Source organism: Ipomoea nil, unplaced genomic scaffold, assembly GCF_001879475.1.
Source record: "Ipomoea nil cultivar Tokyo-kokei standard unplaced genomic scaffold, Asagao_1.1 scaffold0317, whole genome shotgun sequence".
Classification (NCBI taxonomy): Eukaryota; Viridiplantae; Streptophyta; class Magnoliopsida; order Solanales; family Convolvulaceae; genus Ipomoea; species Ipomoea nil.
The window spans coordinates 3,038,214-3,065,105 of record NW_017616745.1 but is presented as its reverse complement, the minus strand read 5'-3'; the positions used below and the strand labels follow the sequence as shown (position 1 = coordinate 3,065,105).

The following is a 26,892-nucleotide window of genomic DNA, read 5'->3' as shown; positions in this document are numbered from 1 at the left end:
AGAAACGGCGCGTTGTTAGTGTTAACGGAGTGACACTACAGTGTATCTAAATCGACACTGTCTCACATATTATTTTTATATTATCAAATGAAACTGCAATTATATCAAAATGATACTGTAGTTGTAGTGAAATGAAACTGTAGTCTATATAAAATGAAACTGAATAACATTTCACATATTTGAGTGTATATTGTACAATGAAGCTATATTTATATCGAAGAAACTATAGTGTATATAAAATAAAATTAAATAACAATTTTCACATATTTGAGTGTATAAATATTGAATGAAACTGTAGTTATATCGAAATGAAACTGAAGAACATAGTAATTTTTTTGCGGGCGCGAAACGGATTCCGTTAAAACAACGTCGTTTTGATGCGCGGTGCATAATCGATTATGCGTCGCGGTGCACGATATAATTTGCCGTAGAAAACACAGCCTTATATGAAACCGCCTTATGCATGAGGTATAAGAATTGTTCCACGTATCCGTTGTGAAGCACAACAAATTTACGAGTGTAGTTATTTACATCTACATCTACAAACTTAAATAAGGGCTAAAGTTAGACTCCGTATTAAAAGTCTTTGTTGAAATGAATAATTCATATATTATTTTATTTTAAATGGTTTTAAGCAAATTTTGTACATAAAATTTGAATTCAACCCAATATACAACGGGTTTAATTTACCACCCACTGTGACATATTTAAATTGTCATCACTAGTCCCTAGTTCCTAGATATAAAAGTCAAAATAGCGTTTATATTTTCAATCTACATTCAATTTTTCAGTTTCATAGTGTATATATTTCAGCCTACACCAATGAGTTATAAAAGTCAAATTAGCTTGCCAATTTTTCAATCAATTATGTAACCAATTGACCAACCATTTAATAGGTAGGATACTAGAACTAGAAGCAGGAATAAAAGCTAGATTAGAATGACGTCAACAAGCGACAGAGAATTGCAAGCCATCCTTCCTATCGAATCGTTTTCAACCAATTTATTAACCATCATTGCCAAATCAACTAAACCATGAGGAAAACAGTTGCCAGAAAACATCTCAAAATTTGCATAAGCATCCGAAAGGAAGATACATGAAGAACAAGTTTTTCAGAAACAAAATGATTAAGCTTTAAGTCGTCCATAGAACTTGGCTTTCTCCTGGGTAGTTTGGAAGCGGCCATGGCCAAATTTGGAGGATGTGTCCATGAACTTGAGCTTGATCTCCTCCAATGCAACCCTGGAGGTTTGGTTCAGTAAGGACTGTCTCAAGGTGACAACGCGCTTCTTTGGACCCACACAACAACCCTTTATCATGATGTAGTCATCTTTCACGATGCCATAGTGAGGGAACCCTCCAATTGGGGTAATATCCTTCTCAGTCCTGACAACACAGGTTTAGCATTTAGCGCCCAAAAAAAAAAAAGCACTAAAAATGGCCTGGTACTTATAGATACTTATATGCTTTGGATCACATAACAGATGAAAGACTAAACGGGCGTGAAATAGACTGTCAAATGTAACAAGAAGATTTGGTATGGGGGCAAACCTGTCAAACTCAGTTATGGCCTGGTGGGACTCCTGACCAGCCTTCCCCAGCTTATACACTTTCTTATTCAACTCTGTGCGGTGATGATAACCATTTTGACCAGCACGGGCAACTGTGAATGACACCCTAGCCGGATGCCATGCCCCAATACAAGCAACCTTACGGAGCCCACGGTGGGTCTTACGAGGTAGACGGGTTACACCCCAACGAGTAACCACACCCTCATACCCCTTACCTTTGGTCACCCCAATAATGTCAATCATCTCATCTTTTTGGAAAACAGCATCCACAGGAACCTGCTTTTCAAAGAACCCATATGCATAATCAACCTTCTGAGCTACTGTTCCACCATTGACTTGAATCTCCATCAAGTGTGCCTTCTTCTGCTTAAGACCTTTCATTTTTCTTATCTGTAGAAAAAGAACAGTATACAAGTTGAACAGATCATAAATTCACTAGGTAGCAAGAAAATAAATAGTAGATAAAAGAACATGAAAAGAAAAATTGGCAGAAAGCAAATACCTGAGTGTGGACCAAGACCCTAATTATACAGCAGTACTTCTTCATCTTCTCCAACTCAGATTGAATTTCCTTTTTCCCTTCTTCAGTTTCAAGCTTCTTTGAGTACTTGGAAAAAGCTTTCTTCTTGGACTTGCACCAGTTTTTATAGAATCGCCTTCTCACTTCCTCGCTCAGATGTTGTGCCCAGACTGTATTCAGACAGCGAAGCCCACGTGGTGTTTTGACATAGCCAACAACTCCAACAACAACAATGGGAGGGGTTTCAATTACTGTCACAGCTTCACATGTCTCCTTCTTGTGCAGCTCTATACATATGCCAATCCATCAGACATACAATTGATTATTGTTTAAAAAACATATGTGCAAGATAAATTAATCCAGTCTATTATTTCATTAGTAACCCCTTTCATCAAAGCTGGTAAGGTGGCCAAATATATCCTTCTAGTAAAATGTAAAACAGCCACAATATACACATTCAGTTCTTTATAATGCTAATTAACTCGAATATCCTTCAAATCAAAACTTACTTGATCCTGGCTTCTCAACCTCTCGAACAATATGAGTCATACCAGCTTTATATCCAACAAAAGCAGTCAACCTACATGGCTTAGTCTGATCATCTTTAGGGAATGCCTTCACTGCATATATATATCACAGGGGAAGGGGGCATTAGTGATCAGCTATGGAGTATAAATTCCTAGAAATAAATGCACAAAACAACTAAAATCAAACCACAAAAGAACAATGATAAAGAATTCAGTAATAATGAAAATTATGGTATTTTCTTTACAACAGAATAATCAAGCATTATGATGAAAAAAGACATAGCACACGGCATAACAAATTAACAATACAACATATAAATACCAAAAAATGAAAATTTCACCCACAAAATAAATACAAAGTAAAAAATCTCCCAAAAAATAAAATATTTGTATAACCTTTTCCTCTTTGGCGAGATGCTCTCTTCCTAGGAAGGAATCCCAGAGAGCCATGTCTTGGATGCTCAAACTTGCGATGGGACATTTCCTGTTATTATTGTACAAAAGACTCAAAAACCTTATTCAAGTGCTACAACAAAAAAATGAAGTAAATTTATTATACAATGAAGAAACCTGCATCAGGAAAAAAAAAATTACTTAAAACATAATGGTCTGTTTAGTTGCAAATACTATAATTCATTATCTCCACATTCCAAATCCAACTACTCCCAATTTAAAAATATGGAGTTGACTAAGATATGAAACCTTTCTTCATACAAATTAGATTTTAAAGCAATGAAATTTAATTAAAATACATAATAATGAATAAATACTCCATGGTACCTTTATCTAGCAGATGATAGGTATCAGATAGCTACGTTTAAAAACTTACTGTATTGGATATTACTATCCACGGCCTCCACATACTGAATTGTACAAGTGGAATGGCAATTTTGGTCCAACAAATGTGTATTCATTTGCACCACATCCACACAGATTGGGTCAGTTAAGGGTTGGAAAAAAAATGTTTTAAATTTGGACATTCAACTCAAATGTTTTCAAAACTGGGTCCTAACATTATATGACAAGGGCAACAGTGTGAATTGACAAATAAATTATGTATTTAACAAATGGGAGAACAAACTGCACAGCAGCAACATAACAAGCAACAGAAGAGATGATCCATTGCATAATGCATCCAGTGAAGAACTAGTCTCCAAATGCAACAGAAAACATCAAAAGATTTTATAAATCAAAGATAGAGGATAATTGTATAAAACTCAAATGAGGTATCAGTTATAAGTTGCTAAGGAACTGGAGATAGAGACCTGAACCAACAGATCATACAGATAAATTTACATTGATGGCATACTTAGACAAGTAGATCACGTGAATTTTCCACCATTTCCAATGACAAGTAGAAATACACCCTGACCAAAGGCCTATGGCACTATGAAAATGCCAATTCTCTGGACTCAATAGTATTTCTTTGCAAGCACCCCATCATAGTGGAGATATGTGCAAAAGAGCCCTTTGGAGATTCCAGCCTTGATTAAACTCATCACATATTTAAGGGTGTGCATTTCAATTATCATTAGGAATCAGTACAAAACCTACAAGTCCACTCGTACCAAGATAAGCCATCTTCAACCATGTTCAAAAAATCACGAATTTGCGGCTTTATAACGTGTTTGAGAAAACAAATTTAAAGATCAATAGACAGATTCAGAAAACAGCTTTAAAAACATACAACTTTCTTTGAGGAATAGCCAACAAAAAAAAAAAAAAAAAAAAAAAAAAAAAAAAAAACATCAAACGAATAACTCAAACTGTGATTATATACAGTGTTATGCTATAAAAGCCAGATATGTTGTATTCATACAACAATTATAGACAAAGATATAATATAATCAAATCTAACTGCAACAAACTTACCTCCTATCTCAGAGCAACGATGCGAAAGAAAATGAGTAGTTTTGGGTAAGGCAACTGCTGCGTTCCTGAGAAACCCTAGACGTGAGATTTTATACGGAAGTCCAGATGACGATTAACGGCTCAGATTGAGTGATGGCGGTGCGGCCCGTAACAACAGTTTGATTAAGGTCATCTTTAGGGTTTTGACTTTTTGAGTGAACAATGTATAAGTCTATGGGCTATAAATGGGCCAGCCCGTTAACACTTATCTCGGGCTTGGCCCACTGGTTATTAGGGATTAGGACGGTTTGGTTCAAACCGGATCGCGCATTGTACAAACCGCAATCGTTATACCATAGACCCTGGTCTAAAAGGACGTAGTTTTGAATTTTAATTTTGACAACGACGGTTAGTTGTCAATTTACGTTACAGGTTTTTTTTTACTGTAAAGCATGTGTATGTGTCTTGTGTTATGTGTTTTTGTGTCTCATGCTATGCAGTTCTTTATCTTAAGCGTATGAATTTTATACCTTAAAAAAATAAATATAACATGTGATTTAATTATTTGTCTAGTGTTATGCAGTTTTTGTTCCTTGTATTATGTGTTTTTGTTTCTTATGTTATGCAATTCTGTATCTTAAGAATATTGATTTTGTAGCTGAATTAAAGTAAATATAAAACATATGTATGTGTGACACCCCAAAAATACTCTTCTATAAACTCCTAATCTATCAAATTTTAAAATTAAATTATTTGTATAATTTTACTCTATTTTTTCAAATAAGTATATATATATATATATATATATATATATATATATATATTCCTTTATTAAAAATGATTTGGTACAAGATATTTATATAATTGTTTATGATTTTAAAAGCCATATTTAATAAAAACATTATTTATCAAAATCTTAACTTAAAAGTTGGTCTTAAATGAACTTGCCAAGTCATTTTGTACATATCAAATTTCCTAAGTTCAAAAGGGTTTTTCTTTAACCCAAAACATGTTTATAACCCAACTTCCTAACTCAAATTACAGCACAATATACCTATACCCTATTAAAATATTTGAGACCAAACTCTAGCTATATTCACATGTTTTATAATCCATAGATCTTCAACTTTTTCTTTCATCCAAAATATTTCGGCACATATCCTATTTGCTATCTCTTCCGTTTCCTCTTTGGGCGAAGCACAGCAACGGACCGCGGCAGTGGTTGGCGAATAGCGGTGACCAGCAAGCCTTATCCTCTTAACCATTCCGCAACCCTCTCCTCCCTTATGGGAACCCCTGTCCTCTAATATCTCTAGGAGACGCGGTGAGGTCCTTGCGCATACTCGTTATTATGTGGGGTGTTTTGTTTATTTAAAACTGTGGTTGTTGCACCTTTATGGTGTGCACTTATCTCGTAAGTTCATGCCCGTTAGATAAGTAGTTGCATTGTTTGGGATTCGCTAAGGATTTGAATTAAAAAAAGAAAGGAGTTTGGAAGTTTGTTGATGCGAAATAGTAAGTATTGGTGGATGCATATAGACAATCGGACGATCGGACAACCTGATGAAGAATACTACTCTACTCGCGGTTTGGAGCCAGCTGTAGCAGTCTTTACTCGAAGAAACCAGCGTCATCACTCCCGTAGTATCATCTGCAATATCTAAGCTCACCCCAAGAGTTGAAGTGAATCTCCACGCAAGTGAAGACAAATATGAGGAAATGAAGTGATCATAGCTTAAAGATTATGGTTTAAGGGTTTTTAATCGTGAAAGAAAGACAAGTGTAAGTACCAATGCAACAAATCACACCAAGTGGATGCTTTGGGATCGATGGTGAAGATACTTTCAAAGGTTACACTATGAGATTTAAGAGTTTGACTTGGAGCGTGGAGAATTGGGACTTAATGTTGGATTATACAAACATGAAGGTAGTTCAATTTACCGAGATAAATAAGAGAAGTTAGGAGATGCGAACTTGGATAAAATGAAGTATAAGACGATGGGTGGTGACTTTGGACTTTTGAGATATATGAAGGTGGGAAGAAATATTGTAAGTAGGTCGTATGTTCGTATGAAATATGAGGAACTAATAAATGAATTAAGAAAGAACAAGTTAGGGGATGTGGACTTAGTAATGATAAGTTGTGTGAGATCTTAATGAAGGAATTTAGTGAAAAAAATGAAACAATGAGCGGTTGAGCTTGTGATCAGATGATCGAATTGTCGAAAGATTAAGACTGGCGGGGGTAAACATAAAAGATTGGTTCAATCGTTGGATTTTCCTAAGTAAGAGTGGGATTTGTACCAAGGAATTTTTGTAGGAGACTTATCGTTGATTAAAGTAAGAAAGAAAGTATTACTAAGAGTTTCGTTTACTAATGAAACGATAAAGATCTTGAAAAAGATTTGGGAAAATAGACTTATAGGTTGGCATTGTAAACTAAATTGGAGTGTATTGAAGAAGTATGTTCGTGATTCATCGGTAAAGTTGAACGATGATTCAACCTATGAAGAAAGGACAATAAAGATCTTGAAATCAAGGCCACTGAGAAACAAGGAAGAGAGTTATTGGTTAAAGCGTTGTGATTGAATCGTCAAACTAAAGAAGCCACTTAAAGTCAAATTTATTATTCCTTATCGATCATAAATTTGAGATTTACATCTCACCATTAATCTTATATCTTATCTTATAATAATAACATCTATGGTTTATATTAATTCACAGTTATGACATGGGGACTAATTATGGTGTGGTAAAAAAAGTCAAGAACCTTTTTGTAATTCTTAAAAGAATTTAAAATTTCGTTAAAAATCTTTCCCCGCTTCACTTCGCATTCCGCATCGACGCCCAAGAACATAGTTCACCGAATTAAGAAATCAATCTCAGCCGTTGGATGAGACACAAGGGTTTTTACTCGCTGCCCCTGCTATAGCGTGTACCCCTCTGCTCCTCACGCCTCCCCCATTTTATAGTCTTCTCTGCTCTTCCTCATTTCTCCCTCTTTTCCTTTTGGTCTTTCACCCCGCTTCAAATCTCCGCAGGGAAAACCGCTTTTAGCTCTAAAGCGGTTTTCCGAAGCTCCGGTTAGATCCGAGCCGCCGGGTTCCTCCTTACCTGGTTCCTGTTTTCTTACACCTTTTTTCTTAAAAGGTCAGTTTATTTTTGAATCTATTTTATATTTAGTCTGCTTGTTGCTCTTGTTCATGCCCTTTGCTTAGCTTTTGCTCTGGGTTTGGGTAGAAAATGGGTTTAGCTCTTCAGGAAGAAGGAGATCTGGATCGTTGTTTTTGGGTTTCCAGTGTAAAGATATCTACACGTATTTCTACATGCTTTTTATGCTTCTGTTTCTGGGTAACAAGGTTCATGGATTAGGAATGCATACTTTAGTGATTTTTACTGAAATATTTTGCGTTTTGAACTTATTCCCCAGCTTTGGGTAAATAAAGTCTTCATCTCTTTTAGCTTTGTGTGGAAAATATGTAGTTTTAAAGATGTTTGGTTATTCAGAAGCCTTAAAAGAATTATTTGAGTGTTTTAATGAGGTTTGATTATTGTTGTCCAACATGAGTGGTGGAATTGTTTTTACCATGTTTGATTTGCAGCTGAGAAAGATTCACCATATACAAATATTGCAATGTTTTCTAATGGAAAACCCCATGTTTTTCTGCTGGTTGCATTACGTCACTGTGGTGCTGTGAAGCACTATTTGATTCTGGCTTATTGTAACCAGAGAAAAAAAGCTGCTTTTTGTTAGCATAATGGTATTTCCAGTTTGAAAAATATGCCCAATTCATCTTGTGATTTTTGTTGTATGATAGTGGAAGTATCTTCCTATTTTTGGTTATTTTTTATTCATTATGATATGTTTGCAACTCATGATAGACTGTTTAAACTTTTTTTTTTTTATCTTTCTTTCACTGGGTCCTAATTCAGGCTGAACATTGGGTTGCGAAGGTCGATCATGGCTGGAGAGAAGATAGTGGAGAAATGTATCCTTCTGATATGTTCTTTGAGATTGTTTGGTTTGAAGTGTATAATCTTCAGCTGTGCAGAAAAATGTTATGTTCTTGTGATCTGCTCGTCTAAGCATTTCTTCTTTTGAAGAGAGATTGGAATGCTATTAATCTCAACCCCATTCATGCTGAGCTTGCTATAATTTGTTTTGTCTGTTAAATATGTGCTGTAAACTTCATCTGTCCTTCGAAAATGACACCTTAATGATTTTGTTGAGTAGTTGGTGGTGTTTGATATTTCTATGTACTTGAGATTAATTGATTAATTGCACGATTTCAATTAATAAGTTCCATCACTGTTCCAAAATCCCTTAGTAGTGAGTAGTGACTTCTTTTTTTGGTTGTTTGAGATACGATAACACTGTGTTATGGTGATACTACTTAACTATTTTTAAAGCCGAAGCTGTCACTGCTGGATTGAAGTCTGACTCATCCACAAAATTGATCAACAAAGATATGGTATACTTCGTACTTATTCTTTATATATATACTTTGATATGCTAAATTAATGCTTTCTTCTACCCCTATGAGATTTTGTGTTTTTCTTTTTTATTGGGATTTTCATCTCCTTTTTTGGTAGTTTTAATGTGCTTCGATGGGTTTTAATCCATGTTTTAGGGCACGGTTAAAAGTGGAAAGGCGTTGGATTCAATATCTCCGGTTCCTCCAATGGTTAGTACTGAGACTGGTGTCAACGGTGGTGTTGATCAAGGAGCAGTTCCTGAACAAGGTTCATACTATTCGCTGGCTAGCTGTTGTGATTATTACTACCCAGGTAAGATCGTTTATTGGTTTTGGTTATTCCTTTGCACCTTCAGGTTTAAAAAGGCACATATTTTGGAAGAACATTATGGCCCTGTTTGGTAAAATGGCTATTAGCTGATAGCTGTTAGTTGTTAGTTGATTGTGTTAATTAGAGGGTATAAATAGTTGATAACATTAGCTGATTGTAGAAAAGTGTTTGGTAAATTAGTTGTTACCTGATAGCTGTTTGGTATAATTTATTTTCTCAAAAAGCTAATTGGAAAAGTTGCTTGGGATAGCTTTTTGAATTTTATCCTTTTGGAGTTGCAAAAAGCTAATTAACCAAACATTTATATTGATATTTTAACTAAATTAAACAATTAATAGTGGTCAAATAAGCCAAAATTGGCCTATAGGCCAATTTTTTACCAAACCAGGCCTATATGTGTTGGTTTAGTTTATACAGGTAATGAGTTAAATAACTAATCCCGGTTTGGCTTGCTGTTTTCACAGGTTATAATGGGAATTATAACAATGGTCAGAGCATGGCATCGGATAATGGATTTTACCTCTACTATTTGCCTGGCTATACTCCGTATACTACTGGATATATTGGTTCTGACGGGAAGCAACAGCCCTACACAACGTCGGGATACCTTCAGCAGCCTGTATCGTATGGTTCTGATGGCATGCCTTGTTATTCATGGTGTTTTACAAATGGCGATCTAACATATGGCACGGATTCTAAATCTCGGAATTTTAAATCCATGGCTGGCTCGAATGGCTCGGTGAAGTCCAATGGTTTCAACTCTTCAAAGACAAACAACGCTCTATCAAACAGAAATTCATCTTTGCCATTGAATCACAAGGCTCAGCAGTTTGCATCATCAAACTTTTCGAAGTCCTCCCCACAAACTCAGCCGCTCAAACAATCAAATAGGGTAATGTCATTTCTCAATTATACATAATTAGATTATGCTATTTCATTCCCCATTCCAATAAAATTGATGTTCTTTTGTTTTTGCAGTTTGACTCGGGCTTTCAGCCCGGATGCCTTTTGAAGTTTCCGTCATATACCAATCAAAACCAAGGATTTTATAATCACTATGGTTCAGTTAACTATCAAACAAATGGTAGAGGCTGGAATGGAAATTACAAATTCAAACCGAGAGAAAATTTCAACAGAAATGGAGCAGTTGAAGCCTCGACTGAGCTAACTTGTGGCCCAAGGGCGAGTGGTAAATGCAGCTCCTCCTCAAAACCGTCAAGTGAAGATGATCAACTTAGAATGTCCACCCTAAGGAATAAGTATAACAAGGAAGATTTTAGTACTGAGTATGATTCTGCAAAATTCTATGTTATCAAGTCATACAGCGAAGATGACATTCACAAGTCTGTCAAATATGATGTTTGGTCAAGCACTCCAAACGGCAACAAAAAATTGGAGAATGCTTTTGGTGATGCTGAAGGAAAAGCAAGCGAGACAGGCACAGAATGCCCAGTATTCCTCTTCTTTTCTGTAAGTTGGTTTTCCTCTTCTTACCAAGAAGGTGCAATTCACCCCACCCCACCCCCGAAAATTGCTCTTTTTCACTTCAATGTTGGTTTAGAACTCATCATTGTATCCTCAATGTATCTATTTGTGTTATGAATTTCAGGTAAACGGGAGTGGACAATTTTTGGGTGTAGCAGAGATGACAGGGCAGGTGGATTTTAACCAGAAAAAGGACTTTTGGCAACTCGATAAGTGGAGTGGGTTCTTCCCAGTGAAGTGGCACATAGTTAAAGATGTCCCGAACACACAGTTGAGGCACATTATCCTTGAAAACAATGACAACAAGCCTGTAACTTACAGCCGAGACACTCAAGAGGTAGTGCATTTTTTAATTGTTGTATTGCCATTCTCCTCTCAAATTATACGCAGTAATTTGATCTGGTTGGCCCGATTCAATTTTCAGGTTGGATTGAAGGAAGGCTTGGAAATGCTTAACATCTTCAAGTCTTACTCCGAGAAGTCCTCACTGTTGGATGACTTTGACTTCTATGAGGATAGAGAAAATTTGATTAAGGCCAGCAGGAGTTTTAAGACAGGATCTGAAGCAGGTGCATTCCAGAATCGGGACCCTCATGTAAGCAAAGAGTATTTATACGTAATCATCTTCAAACATTAAACAAAAAAAAAAAAATGATGCACATTTACATAGAAAAAGGCATTTCTTGAATGTTTTGTATTTTACTATGTCACTAAGGTGAGTATGTTTCCCCAAGATCAACTCACATTTAACTGGCTGACAGCCAAAAAGAAATTAGTTTAATAACCTTTTGGCAGTTCAGCTGCATAAGAAAGGGGTATGTTTCACCATATAATGTTATTTTTTGTCTGGTGCAGAAGCAATTCAATGAAGGGGAAAAGGAAAACGAGGAAAAATCGTTGGAAACTGGTATTACTGATTCTGCTTCCTCTCTCATTGGTCTCACCGAAAACCTTTCTGTAAACGCCTAATGAATCAACCGGAGAATGTGGTGGCTTGAAGGGGGACTCAAGTTGGGGTGAACTGCACCATTTCTTGTGTTGTTGTTCAGTTTTATGAATTACCATGTTTCTGTTTGTTGTTATTTTATCAGTTTAGCCATGTTTCTGGGTTGGTGTTCCTTTCCAACCCTTTAAGAAGAAAGAAATGCAATTTAGTTAATGTTGTTGTTGTCTGGTTTGCTATCAAGTTTTTTATCTTCTTCATTTTGTTCATTTGATAGCCATGTTTATTGTTTTCTCCATTTGTGTCTGCAAATCCACAATGAAGGCCAAGACATGCCTTTTCTATTTTGGGTGTACCCAGAGTTTTTACTGTCGGATACTGTCTAATTCCTTCACTGAATTGTAGTTACCTTTTCGAGTGGAACAGTTGGCCGGGAGATTTAAGATTGTTCTATATTCAAAGTCAAAGATCGAATCTTCAACCTTTAGTTAAGCATGAATGAGTCTCTTTAATGCTATTCTTGTTTCTCTTATATAACTGTTAAACCTACCACCCATAGCTCACATAATTAAGAAATGTTTTTGAATAGTTAAATTAGTCAATCAATTTAAAATAAGTTAATAAAATTTGTTTTTTTAGTAATAACAATGTGAATGGGATATTATTATATAAATATTTGGTGGTCTATATATATTGTGATTACTTTTTTTCTAGTCTTTATGATTTGCGGTGAAATGTTAAATTTTAAATTTATAATAAGAATGACTTAAATGAGGAACTTGAAATCATAAAAAAAAATGGTCTTTGTAGAATAACCACCATCAACTAATGCTGTTTAGTATGAATCAAATGTTGCAATGTTAGTTACAAGGGTATGGCCTTTTTTTTTTTTTTTTTTTTTTCCTGGAAAACTAGAAAAAACAGGAACAAATTCTCATTAAAAAAAAAAAAAGAATTGGAGAATTACTTTTAACATGTTTTCAATTTGGAGAAATGAAATGGATGATAACTTATTATTATCAAGTGAAATTATATACATTTGGAGTATTTAGTGATTTAATTTCACTTTTTTTTTTTTTTTTGTTATTTAGCCAATTTGAACTTTATTCCTATCAAATTGAGCAAATACTAATTTTGGTCCCACGAGTATTAGCAAAATGACAGTTTTAGTCCACATGTTTAATTCCTACCAATTTTCATCCACGACTATTACTTTAGTACCAATTTTCATCCACGACTATTGTTTTAGTGCCAAAATTCATCACGCCAATCACACATTTGTTTAAAACATGTCGAAATATGAAATTATTAAGGGTATTTTCGTTTTTTTAAAATTAAGATCCCAATTTGAGCATGAATAAAAAGATTTAAGCCCTAAGATCTATCGTGATTCGCAGTTTTTCTTCTCAAATTAAAGTAGAATGAGGAGGAGAACTGCCAATTGGGATTGATCTTAGGGCTTACATCCCTTTATTCATGCTCAAATTAGAGCCTTAAGTTGAAAAGGACGAAAATGCCCTTAAAATTTTTAGATTTCGACATGTCTTGGATGGAGGGGTGACCGGCGTGATGAATTTTGGTACTAAAATAATAGTCGTTGATGAAAATTGGTACTAAAACAATAGTCGTGGGATGAAAATTGGTAGAAATTAAACATGTGGACCAAAACCGTCATTTTGCTAATACTCGTGGGACCAAAATTGGTATTTGCTCTATCAAATTTGAACAAATCTTAAACCCTACAAAGTACAAAGCACCGGGAAACACTTGAAACCAGCGGGAGTGGCAGAAATTGCCGGCGGCGCCAATGACGGGCGAAACATCGGAGACTTCGAAACACTCGCTTGATCAACCAACTGAATCTCCACAACGGCCTTCGAAAATCGTCAAACTCAACGACGACATTGCCGGCAGCGGCGTCGAAGAGGAAGAGCAGTGTGCCTCGAATCTCAGTGAGAAGCAGATGAATTCGAACCCTAGACTTCAAAGGTACTTGGTAGCAGTCGAGTACATCGGAACTCGCTTCGCCGGAGCTCAGCAACAATCCAATTGCAGAACCGTCGTCGGTGTTCTGGAGGTAATTTTATCATTTCTCAGAGTTTGAGCTTTTTTTTTTTTTTTTTTTTTTTTTTTTTTTCCTCACAGTTTATGTAAACATCAGGAAAAGATAAAATAATGAATTAAAAACATATATACTGTATTGTACAATGACTATATCTTAGCAAAAGGATATTGAGCCTGTGGTGGTTCTGAGTGCATTTCATGTTTGATGCAGGAAGCTTTTAAAAAATTTATTGGACAGCCTGTATCAATATTTTGCTCAAGCAGAACTGTAAGTTTTTATTTTTTTATTTTTTTATTTTTTTATTTTCTGCTAGAAGGAAACATAGCCATGCGAAATGGTATCAAGTTATGTGTTATCAAATTTCATGGTACTGCAAAATGTGATCTTTAACTAACGTTCTTTCTATAATTGGTTGTAGGATGCAGGAGTACATGCATTGTCAAATGTTTGCCATGTAGATGTAGAAAGGATAAGCAAACGAAAACCTGGTGAAGTGGTATGCTATTTTGATTCGATTTCAATGACTTGGCTCTTTCTGTCTTCTTTTCATTCATTTTCAAGGTCTCTGTGCTTTTAAATAGTATTGCAAGGTATTCTTGATTTTATTTTGATTAATATCATAAAATTTTCCCTGTCTTGAGATTGTATCTTGCTTAGTTGCTTGACCCACTATGTGTTCACATATAACTCATGTTTAGCAATGGAATAATAGCCTTTTAGCTCTTGATTCTGGACTTCATTTACTTACTGCAACACATATAGAGTTAGTAGTTATAGATGTGTGGTTAATGTGTGCAGGTTTTCTTAATGTGCACAATCTTATTTGCATGCAGTTACCACCCCATGAACCTGAAGTGGTTAAAAGAGCTGTGAACCATTTTTTGCAGGTACATCTTGTTTATCTGAGAACTCTTTTTATAGTATGACTAGCTGCTTCCTACTTTTCAGTTTTCATTGATTGAGATCTGAATCCTGTTGCAGAAAAATGAGGGTGATGTAATGGTCATTGATGTTCGCCGTGTTGCAGCTGATTTTCATTCTAGATATAAAGCTCAAGAACGGACGTATGTATCAATAAACTTTAACTTGTTGATATCATCATGCTTAGTGCCTGCCTGCATTTTATGTCTGAAACTTCTGTTATACGTACTGCAGCTCCTACATATTAGTCAATCCCTGTATATTTTCTCATGTATTGGTTAATGTCATTCAAAGGTTACAGATGGTGTGTTGTCTTGTTTTGGCTTCAGATTGTCTGATTAGTTTCCAAAGAATTGCTGCTGAAATGCTGTATTTTTAGCCTGAACAATGTTTTTTCTTAGGCATTACTCTTCATTATCAGTTTTCCACTTTTCTTTTGATTTTCCAGTGATAATTGACTTTTGGGTTGTCTTTTATCAGACTTATGGTGCATGTTCATTACTATAAAAATTTTGGTGAATTATTGAGAATGTTCTTTTAGGTACTTCTATCGCATAGTATCTGGACCAGAGCCTTTGTCAACCTTTGATAAAGACCGGGCTTGGCATGTGCCTGAGGAACTAGATCTTCTCTCTATGCAGGTTGATTAAAAGGTTTAAAAATGATATTTTGATATTGTGTAGGCTCTCTCATTGTTTTGATGCTATTTTCTTGTCTGATTTTGTCTAGCAAGCATGCAGGATTCTTGTTGGACATCATGATTTCAGTTCTTTTAGAGCTGCTGCATGTCAGGTTAATATTATTATAAAATATTATTTCTGATTTTATTTTGATTCTATAATTTTCAAATGTTCAGATAATTTATTGCATTATCCATTGGTTTGTACTTAATTCTATATAACCTCTCTGATTTCATTTTTATATTTTTTGGATAATCTGGTGCGCCGAGGATTATATCTTATTCATTTATACCGTGTCTTTCGCCATGTGTTATCTTCTTCTTCTTTTTTTTTTTTTTTTTTTTTTTTTTTTTTTTTTTCCTTAAGATAATTTCTTAGAATTTTAGCTACCATTTCTTCTTAATTAACAGGCAAAATCACCCATCAGAACTTTGGATGAATTAAATGTTACTGAGGTTGTATCAACTCCATATTTTCCGTCAATTTTGGAGAGGCAACCAAGTGATGCTGTGATGGAGAGCCTCTCCGAGACTGAGAATTCAAAAGCCAGTTTCCCTTGTTCTGTGATTCCCAATCAAGTGAAGCTGGGAGGTTCAGATCATGAAGCTAGGCATGAATTTGGCATTAGAAGAAGACCCCGTTGCTTAGTGGTCACTGCAAGGGCGCGCTCTTTTCTTTACCATCAGGTTGGTCTTATGTTTTAATACTATAAATCTATAATGATCAAATTCGTTATTTAGCTTAGATACTTGATGACTTGAATGCATAACTTGAGAGATATAATCTTGCACAGGTTAGGCTGCTCGTTGGAGTTCTTAAAGCAGTCGGGACTGGTGATCTTACTGTTCCTGATGGTGAGCATAAAACTTTTGAGCCTTTATGTTAGCTGATGTAATTTATATTTTACATTGATTGTATTTGATGCATCATTTCAGTTAAGCGCATCCTCGATGCAAAGACTATAACTGCTGCAAGCCCAATGGCCCCCTCCTGTGGCCTGTACCTCGGACATGTGAAATATGATCTGCCTCCAGAAACTGGATTAGAAGAAAGAACATGAAACCATTACTGTTGCACCATGGTATTATTCCCTTGCTTCCATTAAACAAGAAGAAAATGATAACATATTTTACTTTTTTTAATAACTAATCTAGTTTTATTGTTATAATTCCTCCTCATTGCAAGCTCTAGCATTACAATTTCCAGCACTTTATCACCATTGCATCCACAATTACACAAATTAACAGCAAAACCTAACTGAGAAAGTAGCATATATGCCTAGTAGCCAGGTGCATTAACATAGAAACAGCAGCACAAATGGGGAGCTTATAATTTTCTTTGCTCTTATTGAAACCATGTTAAAGATGAAGTTTTTTCACATGTTTGCCAACACGGCAACGCCAGAGAAACAGAGAATCTTGAGCTGGACTTCAAAGTTTTGCCTCATACCCTTCAACTAACACCTATGTAAAGTGTTTATGGTCAAATTAATATTTCATTATTCCCTTGTGCATAATTTGATTAATTTATAAGCAGCTTCATTGTTTTGTAAGCCACTCAGCCTAGCTACCTTAAACTACTAAACAACCTATCCGATATATATACACACAGACGCATGGTTGAAAAAGTATAACTGATATTATTATTATTAATTAATTAATTTTTGTTTATTAACTACTCTGAAGGAAAACAAAGCTCCTTTATTATCAATTGTTCCAAGTTGATGGGTTATTTAAAAATATTTAGAGAAATCTAATATGTAATTATTAATCAACTTTAATAATTAAATATTTAAAATACAGTTTTAATATTGGGAGGCAGAGAAGATGATGGATCTTGACATGGCCGCACAAGAAAGTATTTCATTATTTCCTATTCTTCTACGTCAAATGCCCCTATGATTAGGTGTAAACAAATCAAATAAAAAAAAAATCGATTTGTGATTCGAATTCGAATATTTTTAATACGAATTTGAATTCGATTACTTTTTTCTATTCGAATATTTCTCGAATATGAATACGAATTAGAGTGTATTCGATTCGAATATATTCGAATATTTTATGCTATTTAAATATAAATTTTTATTACATTTTATCTTAATTTATTAGAGAATTTTGTAAGATATTAAGTTAGGTATTTTGAATTCGAATATTTGAGTCAAATATATTCGAATAAACTGGTCGAATTGAATACGAATAAAAAATTTGATATTCGAATATTGAACGAATAGGAATACTCGAATATATAGTCAAATTCAAATTGAATAGTGAGATATTTGACTCTATTCAATTCGTTTACACTCCTACCTATGACCTAACACCTCTTCGCTGGTTCGATTGCTTTAACGCAAGTTCGTAACTATATCCTCCCAAGTCCCAGAGTCTTCTTCTTCCCCCCACCATTATAATAACAACCCATCTTCAATTCCATCCTTCATATTCATCTTATACAAAGTTACAAAATCGCCATAATCGTGACTTGAACCGCTTCAAAGTTGCAAAGAGTTCAACAAGAATGTCGTCTCAGAATCTTAGATCAAGAACAGCCACACCCGCTGCTCCGGCGGTGGATGATCGTGAGGTTGAGACGTTGTCGGTCCCGGAGCCCCTTCTACCGGCGGCGAAGTCGCCGTCGTTCTCGCAGCGTGCCTTGGAGAGCACGGCACACCTAGCCAACCTCCTTCCCACGGGCACGCTCCTAGCATTCCAGCTACTCACCCCAATCTTCACCAACAACGGCGCGTGCGACGCGGCCACGCGCCCCATGACGCTCGTGCTCCTATCCATCCTCGCCGTCTCCTGCTTCCTCGCCTGCTTCACCGACAGCGTCCGGGGGCGCGACGGCCAGGTCTACTACGGCTTCGCCACGCGCGGAGGGCTGTGGCTCTTCGACTACCCGGCGGCGGCGGCCGCCGGAATCTCCGCCGCCGATCTGGGGAAGTTTAGGGCGGGATTCATCGACTACGTGCACGCAGTTCTCTCCGTGCTGGTTTTCGTGGCGATTGCCTTGAAGGACAAGAATGTGGTGAGCTGTTTGTATCCGAAGCCGAACCATGAAACGCAGGAGGTGTTGGATGTGGTTCCGATTGGGATTGGTCTGCTGTGTAGTCTCCTGTTCCTCGTCTTCCCCACACGGAGACATGGGATTGGCTTCCCTGTTACTTCTGGGAAATCAGACCTCTAATTTTAGGGTAGTTATAAACACTATAGATGATTCGTTACATTCGTTGTATCTAACTATATGTTGCTTGTATATGGCAAATAATGCTCAAATTTAGTAAGTTATTTGAGTTTGATTTCGCAAATGTTTAAATTTAACTCGGTGTTTATTGAGTCAAAATTAATTTTTGAGTAACAAAGGAACCCCATTGCCAATAACTCAATAAGCCATCTTTTTATATATTATTTTAAAATGACCAATTATATATATATATATATATAGAAATCAAGTTATAGCTCCAGAATCAAGTGTTAACTGACCTTAACATGTGAATCTGCGAATTATTGAAGGATTGCACCACACTCACATAGTCACATGTTAAGGTTGTTCACTGCACCGCACCGGATTAAGATTAAGGTTGTTTTCACCTGATTATGATTCTCAAGTTATATATATATATATATATATATATATATATATATATATATATATATATATATATATATATATATAGGTCCTTAATCCCATGAAAACGGTTTAGGTGAAAACGCTAGGTCAAATCCACACCATCAAATAAATAAGTCTCAAATCCCATGGTCCTTTTAGAGGACCACAACTGGTTAAATTTTAAAATTTGAAGGACCAGAGGTGCTAATAATTTGGAAGATCACGGATGGTAACAATTTGAAAGTCGAAGGACCACATGTGGTCAATCTAAAAATTTAGGACTAAACATGACAAAACCACTATATTCGGAGGATCCCATATAGCATTAACTCCATATGTAAATTACCTTAGTATTGTTATGATATATTGGTCAAATAGCTCAAGCGTGACTTAAACCAAACTCAGAATATTGTTGCTCTAAGTTTTAATTTTTTGAATAGTTGCGAATTTTAAACTCTGACTATTTGGATTTAGTTTAGCTCGATTGAACTTGAATTTCAATAGCTTTAACTATTCAGGTTCGGTTCAAATCAATTACACCCTAGTTTCCATACTCTAATCACACTATTCTAGCTGCTTTGAATGGAGAAAGATTGGCACATTGACACCTTACTCTTAAAATAATTGCTGTGGCAGTGATCTGTATGAAACAAGACCCAACTAGGTAATAATCTGAGGTGACTTTAACAGAATCTATTCATTTAATTGAATGGAAAAACACAGAAAGATTTTAACTTTTGGCAGCTAGCAATGGTTTTAAGCTTTCAGCTGCAGATATTTGTCCCAAACATGTGACCATACCAATGAAACTAAAATTGCTGTCCAGGATCTTGTTGTCCAGTTCCTTGCTGAGCTGGTCCGGTGTGTGGCGGTTGATGTCCTGTTGTGTTGCCACCGGGAGGCGGTGGAGGGATCATAGCCTGGTAGGGTGGTGGAGGAAACTGCTGATAAGGTGGTGAAGGGGGAGGGATGTAGCCATAGGGCGGAATGGGTGGATAATAAGGCCGGTAAAATTGACCTTGAGGTTGTTGTGGGGCGGGTGGATAACCGAAATGTTGTCCTTGTGGTTGCTGGTCAGGACCACTTCTATTTTCACCTGATCCTGAAGCTCCAGCATTTGAACTCCCATCTTGGGAAGAAACAAGGGCTCCCATCCTTTGAGGATCCATTGAAGGATAAAACGCTCTCTCGGGCTGAGGCATATGCGGAATGTTGAAGTAAGGCATGTATGGAGGTTGATCTTGGTTATCGGGCTGGTTCTGTTGCTGTGATATGACGGCCCTTGGCAGCAACCCACTATGAGCCACCGCCGCCTGCTGCCTCAACTCATCGGTCATCTCAGATTCAGGCTTTGGTGCCTGTGGTCTTCCCCACAGTAATTTCAACCGCAAGCCCTTTATTACAAGCTTGTTTGCAAGTTCCTCAGCTGCCCTCTCGGCACCTTCCCTTGTTGTATATGTTACGAAAGCACATCCACGTTGCAACACCATTTTTACGGACTCAATTTCACCATGTGCATAAAACTGATCCCTAAGGTCCTGCTCAGTGATTCTTGCATCAACTCCACCAACATAAAGGGTTTTGATGCTCTCATCGTCGGGAGGCTCCAGAGAAGGCATTTCACCTGCCTTGTTGAGTAGCTTCAAGGCCACTGGATCATTTACTCTGCAATCATTTTTTATATAAAATGTGATTCAGATTTCAAGCAGCCAACTAAGTCAATAATAGAGTACATAAATTAGAGGACGTTTGCAAGTACATAAATATTCACAGAATCAACAAGAAAAGCAAAGATGATCAACAAGCTAACTTTATAGCATCGTGACTATAGTGGAGAGGAAGAAAAGGATGAAATACTTCTGCAAATTAAAAAACATTCCACATACCCATAGTAACGATCTTTAATATTTTGTTGTGATAACTCCCCTGTTTCAGGCATTTCATGCCTATAAGGACACTCAAGGCCCCTAGTACATTGACCCCGGACATAGAAACTGCAAACATGGGCCCGATTTCTCTTGTAGTATGGAGTCGTTCTTTGAAGCTTCAAAATAGTATCATTTGGACGGACCTTTCCGTATGATGATTCATAATCTATCCCAGCTCTTGCCTGCAGAAAACAGAACTTAATTCTACAGTGTTGAGGAAAAGCCAAGCACATAAAATGTTAAGAATTTATCAGCCTTGGATTTTCAAATTTTCAAATTTCACATCCAAAGCATTAAGAAGACAAAACATATGGAGTGATTATCAAATTAGTTTCAAAGTGTTCAAAATAAGTCAACCATCTCAAACAAAAAGTTCTATCCAAATTCTATCCTTTCAAGATAAGAAAACAGTTTCAAACAAACGGCTGCTTGAAATTTTAAGATGCAAGCATAGAGTAACTTTAATCTTTAATCATACTTCATAGTTCACCAAGCAGATAGACATACCCTGCGGTCATGCTCCTCAGCAAAATATTCTCTATTCACATCACTCTTCGGAATGGCATCATTGGAATTGATACTAAGAGCGGTGTCTCGGACCTGAACAGGTAACCCATATTCAAGATCAAGAAGACAAACTTGACAAACGTTCTTCAACTTGCAGCACGTCTGACAGATCTCAGTTTTCTTGTACCTCGCATCCCGACCAGGCCTCCACCTGAAAACAGTGAAGGGTCTTGTACAAATCTTGCATTCCTTGTCATAATCAGCTTTACTCTGCACAACATCAATTCAATAAATAATAATGTCAAGTAGGTATATTTACAACACAACTGAAATTTTTATCACAGAAGCTACAAGCAATTGGAAACACGGAATACATTCAGTCTATGACAAATCTCATAAAACATATCATTAATTCATTATATGTGCAAAGGACAATGTAAGGACTAAGGAAGAAGAACTTTACACAAGAATCAGCAACTCAGTAAAGCCAAAATTCTAAACCAAAAAAAAAAAAAAAGGAAAAAAAGGTTCTCACTTGGAAAACTTACCATCCGAACGTAAGGACTGTCGCCGAGACACGACTCGCAGATGATCGGAAAGTCCGACCGTTCCCATCCATCAGCTTCGGCGTCTCTCAATAGCCTATGCGCCATTGATTAACCTAACAAAGTACAAAACGGAGATCATTTTCAGCCATTCTCTAAACACAGCAAATTCGAATTAATGCTTTCTTCGCAGCAATTATTATCCAGAGATGCTAATAAGAAGCTATTGAATTGAAAATTGAGACTACCTGGTGCTAGTTTATACAGAGAGAATATGAATTGAAGCTTGTTACAATGAGCCGATGTAGTTTAGGCGGTAGAAAGCGGCGGCGAAAGCTCGACGGGCGGCAGAGATTCCAGCGAAGAAGGATTGGGGCAAGGAGGCAGCGTGAACGATATCTTTCTTAGGGCGCGATAAGGGAGAAAATTATTTTGGGAAAATTTTCATTCTTTGCTCGATAATTTTGAACAGTTTCACTTGGACCCCAGATCTATGAGATTTTTAACTAGGCCCAATATTTTACTGATGTTTCTCGGTTTAAGGTTTGACCCCTAAATTTCAAATATTACACCATGCTATCCTATATACCACCAAAATAAGGTAAAATATTAAATTGACCCCAAAGTCAATCGGATAATGCAATCAGATCCCTTAAGTATAAAAAACGTTTCATTCAAATTTTCAAAACCTGTAAAATTGTCAATTAAATCCAAATCGACATATTTAGCACGTTAATTATTTCGAGCTCGACATGTGCCATTTTTAAATATTTTTTATTTTTGTTTTTAATTTATTAATTTTTTTTTTAAGTATAGCCATTGGTTGTCCGTGCGAGCCATAACCACCTCCCTCATTCAAGATATCTGAAAGACGACCATGGCCGTCAATCTTTGAAAATCGTGATTGTTGCGAGGATAGCCACGACTATCCATGAAGGAGGCAGCCACCAGCTATCCTTACCAGACAGTGTATTTTTTTTATTTAAATTTAAATTTATTAAATAAATAAAAAGTTTTTTTAAAAACACATAAAAAATTAAAAAATACATGTGCCATGCCTGGAAGAATTAACCAGCTAAACATGTTGATTTAGACTCAATTGAACGATTTTACAAGTTTGAGGATATGAATGAGACTTAAAAAAAAATTATAAAAAAAAAAAAAAAAAAAACTTAGGATACCTAATTGCACTATCCGGTTGACTTAGAAGGTTAATTTGACCAATTTTTCTCAAAATAATTTTTTTTTTGAATAAGGTTCAAATTAGCCACTGAACGTAACCTAAAAATGCAATTAGGCCACTGTACGAAAAAAAAAAGTGCAATTAGGTCACTGAACACTCCAAATGTATGCAATTTCACCTAATAGCAGGTTACCATCAATTTTAGCAGGTTACTTGCTTACGTGACAGATGAGTTGACATTTTTAATAATTTTAAATACTTTTTAAATACTTTTTAATAAATTTTAGTAATAAATTTTTAAAAAATGTAATTTTTTTAAAAAATGTAATTTTCTTTTAAATGACGGGTTTTTTTTTTTTTTTGTATTATTTTTTATTAATTATTTAAAATCTATTATTAAAATTTATCAAAAATGCCACCTCAGCTGCTACGTATGCAGGTAACCTGCTAAAATTGATGGTAACATGCTATCCGGTGAAATTGCATACATTTGGAGTGTTCAGTGGCCTAATTATACGTTTTTTGAGTGTTCAGTGGTCTAATTGCACTTTTTTTTTTTCGTTCAGTGACCTAAATGCATTTTTAGGTTACGTTAAGTGGCCAATTTGAACCTTATTTATTTTTTATTTATTTTTTATTTTTTATTTTTTTTTATTTTTTATGGGTCATGAGTTATGTTATTACAAACCCCTCTTGATTGAATCTGTCGTACATGAACTTTTTAGTGTGTTGTATATCTCTTATGTGATTTACAAATTATTATATATATAGTGGAGTTTATTCGATGTACATCATCCATAAGTGGATGGGGTTTCACATTGTAATGTCTTGGCGGGTAACTTAAGCCTAATGAAGCCATTTTTGGTGACTTGGGTAAAATAATCTCAACCTAATAAAGTGTGTCGAATAATCCCAATCCAGCTAGATTATCCAAGTGTCTATACTTAAGAAGGGTATAATTCGGTTGACTATTGCCTAATTAGACCTTTGTATATGTACATTGTATTCATCGTTTCAAAAACAACATTTCTTTTTTTTTTTTTTTTTTGGGTCACTAAAGAAATTGGTAACCACTAGGTGAGAATGTGCACTAAATAAACTCATATTCTTATAATTTTATGTAATAGGCTACGAACCACACATGGCATGAGAGGTAAACACCACTAAGGATCCGAGATTCCGTGCGACAACTCAACCAAAAATATGTTGACAAGAATCGAGTTCATAATCTGTAGGTACGAGAATCATATTCCATCTATTTTTTTTTTTTTGTTAGTACTATTCACTCTGTTACAATGCAGCATATGTTCACTCAATCTACTGAAGCACAAAGAGTCAATACCACTTTCGCTGAGACTCATCAAACCACAATCTCCTATATTGAAAAGCATCTTGGTGCCAATAGACTACAAGGTCATTGGCCATACTTTACCTACTTAACAACCCATTTGGGACAATAACAACATATATATTATCTTCATTACAATCATCAACACAATTATTCTCTTATCTCTATATTTAGTTTCTTTGAATTGATTGCTTTACTTCTATTTTAATTAATCCGATCACAAGCGAAGTACGATATTAAATTATTAAAAAATGTAACGTTAAGATACAGAAATATCGTATTTCTTATCCATATATGCCACAAGAAATCAAAACATACCATATAATAATTTATCCTATTAATTAAAAACATACTTTATATTTAGTTTTCTAAGTAGTTGGAGCTGACGAGGTAAACACGGCCCATGTAAGAACCGGCTTTCAGCTTCGAAATCATCGGAGATCGGTAGATGCCTGCCGCCGGCGTTATCTAATAACACTTCTCTCCCACTTCACAGAATCACAGCCGTTAATTACTTCCAAGCTAAACCTCTTCCCACAGGTTTTGATCGATCGGAAGTTTTCGTCGTCGGAGAAATTAAATCTGAACATGTCCCCGCCGGCCGGCAAGAAAATGACTGCAGGTTTCAGGCCGCCTTCCATGCGGGAGCGAGCAGTGAGTTCATCGCCGGAAACTGCCGCCGCCGCCGCAGCGCAGCTTACAATCTTTTATGGTGGCAGCGTACATGTTTATGATAACGTTCCTGCTGATAAGGTGAGTGTTTGGGTCAGTTATAACTTTTGGCGTAGTGATAAGCGTTGGTTAACATTATTTTTTGTCGATCTGACAGGCGCAGGCGATAATGTTGTTAGCAGGGGAGAGTTGTTTGCCAGCTGCGGCGGCTATGGCGGCGGTGGAAGTGGCAAAACATCCTCAGCTGTCTCGACCGCAGCAGTACTACGCCGGAAAATTTCCAACAGGTTGTGCTATTTCAGGTTTGATTAGATATAAGTAACAATTTTAATCCAGTTGGTTACACTCGATTGGCCTTCTTAATTTAAAATTGGGTGAATTCTTAGTTGATTTACATTCTTGTGATCTTTTGCTGTTTAGAGTTTGTTCGTTTTGATTTTCTTGATTCAACTTGTCATTTTAATGGATAAATTAATTATTTTTTGTTAATTCATGATTACGTGCAGAGTTACCAATTGTAAGACGGAACTCGTTGAGGCAATTTTTGGAGAAACGAAAGAATAGGTGAGTACATATATTATTCATCTATAATCGGTCTGGATTCATGGCTGAAAAACTTGTAATTTAATTATGATTATTTTGATCATCATAATTGATTCATACACTAAGGTTTTTGGTTAAAAATAATCTAGTTGACCACTTTACAATTTAAACAATTCTTAATTCTAACTGCCAACTAATTAATCAATAGTCACTATTTTCGACCACTAACAACCTAGCTTCATGACCGGGAAACTCACAATTTGAATTCACATCTATACTCTAGGGTTTATGGTTGAAAATGATCCTTTTAACCACTTTAATTTGTAATTATTTAACAATTCTTAACCACTATTTTTGACCACCAACTAACCAGTACAGTGGACTAACCACCAACAAAGATACGGTGGTTAGAAAACATAGTTGTTAAGCTCTTCATTGCCTCATTAATACGTTCTTTTATTTTGTAACTACGAATAATCAAAACACGGTTGAAAATTTTAAAATTTCAGTCCACTCTTTGAATGATAAAAAAAAAAAAAAGTAAATAAAATTTGATGATTTTCTAGGAGTGAAGTTGAATATTGATTTAGAATCTTTGTTCTAACAAATGTAGGATTAATCTTAAACTACTAAGTACTAAGTTATACCATTTTGTGGTTGCAGGAAGATAAACAATGGCCTTCATGCATCTTCTTCCACGGAAAGTCATTAGCAATCACGAACCAAAACTTCTCTTTCTTTTCACTTGAAGAGTTACTAAGAGCACACACCGATGCTAATATTATTTGTGAAACATAAAATTTCAAGATGAAAAAATACTCACCATGGGTTATATATATTTAAATTTAATTTTCTATGTGGGATATTCACATCTTTAAATTTAATAATAAAAAAAGGAAAAAGAAAAAGAAAAAATTCATTTAAAAAAAGATAAATGTCACATCAGCTGGGTACTGGGGAGTAACTAGAAAATTAGGCGAATTGCATTTTTTGTTTGCTCGTTTGATATTGTAATTACACACGTTTTTAGTTCAATAGCATAATTGCACAAACTTGACAAATTTATTCGGTTATTATTATTATTATTATTATTATTATTATTATTATTATTATTATTATTATTATTATTAGAGTTAATACCCAAAATCGTCCTCGACTATAGTGGTTTTTCTCAATTTCGTCCTAAACGAC

The 26,892-nt window shown here is 35.7% G+C and overlaps 6 protein-coding genes across 13 annotated transcripts; 4 read left to right on the top strand and 2 right to left on the bottom strand.

Annotated features, from left to right (window-relative positions):
* Positions 1-958: 958 nt before the first annotated feature.
* On the bottom strand, positions 959-4,569 carry LOC109169553 (60S ribosomal protein L3-like). 3 transcript variants are annotated; one of them, XM_019318420.1, is made up of 6 exons: positions 4,490-4,569; positions 3,015-3,106; positions 2,601-2,711; positions 2,074-2,378; positions 1,552-1,961; positions 959-1,386 (listed from the first exon to the last, which is right to left on the bottom strand). In XM_019318420.1, the coding sequence occupies exons 2-6, from the start codon at positions 3,097-3,099 to the stop codon at positions 1,128-1,130; spliced, it is 1,170 nt and encodes a 389-aa protein (XP_019173965.1). In that variant the 5' UTR covers positions 3,100-3,106; positions 4,490-4,569; the 3' UTR covers positions 959-1,127. The 3 variants fall into 3 exon arrangements, with proteins under 3 accessions (XP_019173965.1, XP_019173983.1, XP_019173973.1); XM_019318438.1 differs by having other exon boundaries at positions 3,015-3,102; positions 4,491-4,562; XM_019318428.1 differs by having other exon boundaries at positions 3,015-3,102; positions 4,487-4,561.
* Positions 4,570-7,457: 2,888 nt separating this feature from the next.
* LOC109169480 (YTH domain-containing family protein 3) lies at positions 7,458-11,977 on the top strand. Of its 3 annotated transcripts, none has more exons than XM_019318374.1 (9): positions 7,458-7,619; positions 8,403-8,458; positions 8,880-8,941; positions 9,101-9,257; positions 9,740-10,167; positions 10,254-10,745; positions 10,885-11,097; positions 11,185-11,329; positions 11,616-11,977. In XM_019318374.1, the coding sequence occupies exons 2-9, from the start codon at positions 8,431-8,433 to the stop codon at positions 11,627-11,629; spliced, it is 1,539 nt and encodes a 512-aa protein (XP_019173919.1). In that variant the 5' UTR covers positions 7,458-7,619; positions 8,403-8,430; the 3' UTR covers positions 11,630-11,977. The 3 variants fall into 3 exon arrangements, with proteins under 3 accessions (XP_019173919.1, XP_019173908.1, XP_019173914.1); XM_019318363.1 differs by having other exon boundaries at positions 7,459-7,619; positions 11,185-11,355; XM_019318369.1 differs by having other exon boundaries at positions 7,460-7,619; positions 8,886-8,941; positions 11,185-11,355.
* Positions 11,978-13,426: 1,449 nt separating this feature from the next.
* Positions 13,427-17,257, top strand: LOC109169432 (tRNA pseudouridine synthase A). 4 transcript variants are annotated; one of them, XM_019318323.1, is made up of 11 exons: positions 13,427-13,780; positions 13,979-14,035; positions 14,187-14,264; positions 14,602-14,655; positions 14,750-14,832; positions 15,231-15,330; positions 15,419-15,481; positions 15,780-16,055; positions 16,163-16,223; positions 16,305-16,450; positions 17,172-17,257. In XM_019318323.1, exons 1-10 carry the CDS (start codon positions 13,511-13,513, stop codon positions 16,427-16,429), a joined length of 1,167 nt encoding a protein of 388 aa, XP_019173868.1. In that variant the 5' UTR covers positions 13,427-13,510; the 3' UTR covers positions 16,430-16,450; positions 17,172-17,257. The 4 variants fall into 4 exon arrangements, with proteins under 4 accessions (XP_019173868.1, XP_019173875.1, XP_019173864.1 ...); XM_019318330.1 differs by lacking the exon at positions 17,172-17,257 and adding an exon at positions 16,576-16,693; XM_019318319.1 differs by lacking the exon at positions 17,172-17,257 and adding an exon at positions 16,555-16,693.
* A 431-nt stretch (positions 17,258-17,688) lies between these two features.
* Positions 17,689-18,677, top strand: LOC109169451. Its single transcript, XM_019318335.1, has one exon. It carries the CDS (start codon positions 17,884-17,886, stop codon positions 18,550-18,552), a length of 669 nt encoding a protein of 222 aa, XP_019173880.1. The 5' UTR covers positions 17,689-17,883; the 3' UTR covers positions 18,553-18,677.
* Positions 18,678-19,636: 959 nt separating this feature from the next.
* On the bottom strand, positions 19,637-22,402 carry LOC109169425 (zinc finger CCCH domain-containing protein 49-like). Its single transcript, XM_019318308.1, has 5 exons — positions 22,204-22,402; positions 21,959-22,071; positions 21,411-21,680; positions 20,862-21,085; positions 19,637-20,640 (listed from the first exon to the last, which is right to left on the bottom strand). Exons 2-5 carry the CDS (start codon positions 22,061-22,063, stop codon positions 19,785-19,787), a joined length of 1,455 nt encoding a protein of 484 aa, XP_019173853.1. The 5' UTR covers positions 22,064-22,071; positions 22,204-22,402; the 3' UTR covers positions 19,637-19,784.
* Positions 22,403-24,881: 2,479 nt separating this feature from the next.
* LOC109169457 (protein TIFY 3-like) lies at positions 24,882-26,436 on the top strand. The gene is made up of 4 exons (XM_019318342.1): positions 24,882-25,239; positions 25,316-25,445; positions 25,665-25,722; positions 26,365-26,436. Exons 1-4 carry the CDS (start codon positions 25,075-25,077, stop codon positions 26,411-26,413), a joined length of 402 nt encoding a protein of 133 aa, XP_019173887.1. The 5' UTR covers positions 24,882-25,074; the 3' UTR covers positions 26,414-26,436.
* Positions 26,437-26,892: the final 456 nt, after the last annotated feature.

What these genes read in the sequence shown, in the direction of transcription:
- LOC109169432 (XM_019318323.1), top strand. Translation starts at nt 13,511, where the DNA reads ATGACGGGCGAAACATCGGAGACTTCGAAACACTCGCTTGATCAACCA. An exon ending in AACGAAAACCTGGTGAAGTG is followed by an intron (nt 14,265 to 14,601) that starts GTATGCTATTTT and finishes ATTTGCATGCAG; the next exon opens with TTACCACCCCATGAACCTGA. An exon ending in TGATCTTACTGTTCCTGATG is followed by an intron (nt 16,224 to 16,304) that starts GTGAGCATAAAA and finishes GCATCATTTCAG; the next exon opens with TTAAGCGCATCCTCGATGCA.
- LOC109169480 (XM_019318363.1), top strand. Translation starts at nt 8,431, where the DNA reads ATGGCTGGAGAGAAGATAGTGGAGAAAT. An exon ending in AATTGATCAACAAAGATATG is followed by an intron (nt 8,942 to 9,100) that starts GTATACTTCGTA and finishes TCCATGTTTTAG; the next exon opens with GGCACGGTTAAAAGTGGAAA. An exon ending in CAGTATTCCTCTTCTTTTCT is followed by an intron (nt 10,746 to 10,884) that starts GTAAGTTGGTTT and finishes TATGAATTTCAG; the next exon opens with GTAAACGGGAGTGGACAATT.
- LOC109169425 (XM_019318308.1), bottom strand. Translation starts at nt 22,063, where the DNA reads ATGGCGCATAGGCTATTGAGAGACGCCGAAGCTGATGGATGGGAACGG. An exon ending in CTGAGGAGCATGACCGCAGG is followed by an intron (nt 21,086 to 21,410) that starts GTATGTCTATCT and finishes TGTTTTCTGCAG; the next exon opens with GCAAGAGCTGGGATAGATTA. An exon ending in ATTAAAGATCGTTACTATGG is followed by an intron (nt 20,641 to 20,861) that starts GTATGTGGAATG and finishes AAATGATTGCAG; the next exon opens with AGTAAATGATCCAGTGGCCT.
- LOC109169457 (XM_019318342.1), top strand. Translation starts at nt 25,075, where the DNA reads ATGTCCCCGCCGGCCGGCAAGAAAATGACTGCAGGTTTCAGGCCGCCT. An exon ending in CGCCGGAAAATTTCCAACAG is followed by an intron (nt 25,446 to 25,664) that starts GTTGTGCTATTT and finishes GATTACGTGCAG; the next exon opens with AGTTACCAATTGTAAGACGG. An exon ending in TTGGAGAAACGAAAGAATAG is followed by an intron (nt 25,723 to 26,364) that starts GTGAGTACATAT and finishes TTGTGGTTGCAG; the next exon opens with GAAGATAAACAATGGCCTTC.
- LOC109169451 (XM_019318335.1), top strand. Translation starts at nt 17,884, where the DNA reads ATGTCGTCTCAGAATCTTAGATCAAGAACAGCCACACCCGCTGCTCCG.
- LOC109169553 (XM_019318420.1), bottom strand. Translation starts at nt 3,099, where the DNA reads ATGTCCCATCGCAAGTTTGAGCATCCAAGACATGGCTCTCTGGGATTC. An exon ending in GGGTCTTGGTCCACACTCAG is followed by an intron (nt 1,962 to 2,073) that starts GTATTTGCTTTC and finishes CTTTTTCTACAG; the next exon opens with ATAAGAAAAATGAAAGGTCT. An exon ending in GCCATAACTGAGTTTGACAG is followed by an intron (nt 1,387 to 1,551) that starts GTTTGCCCCCAT and finishes CTGTGTTGTCAG; the next exon opens with GACTGAGAAGGATATTACCC.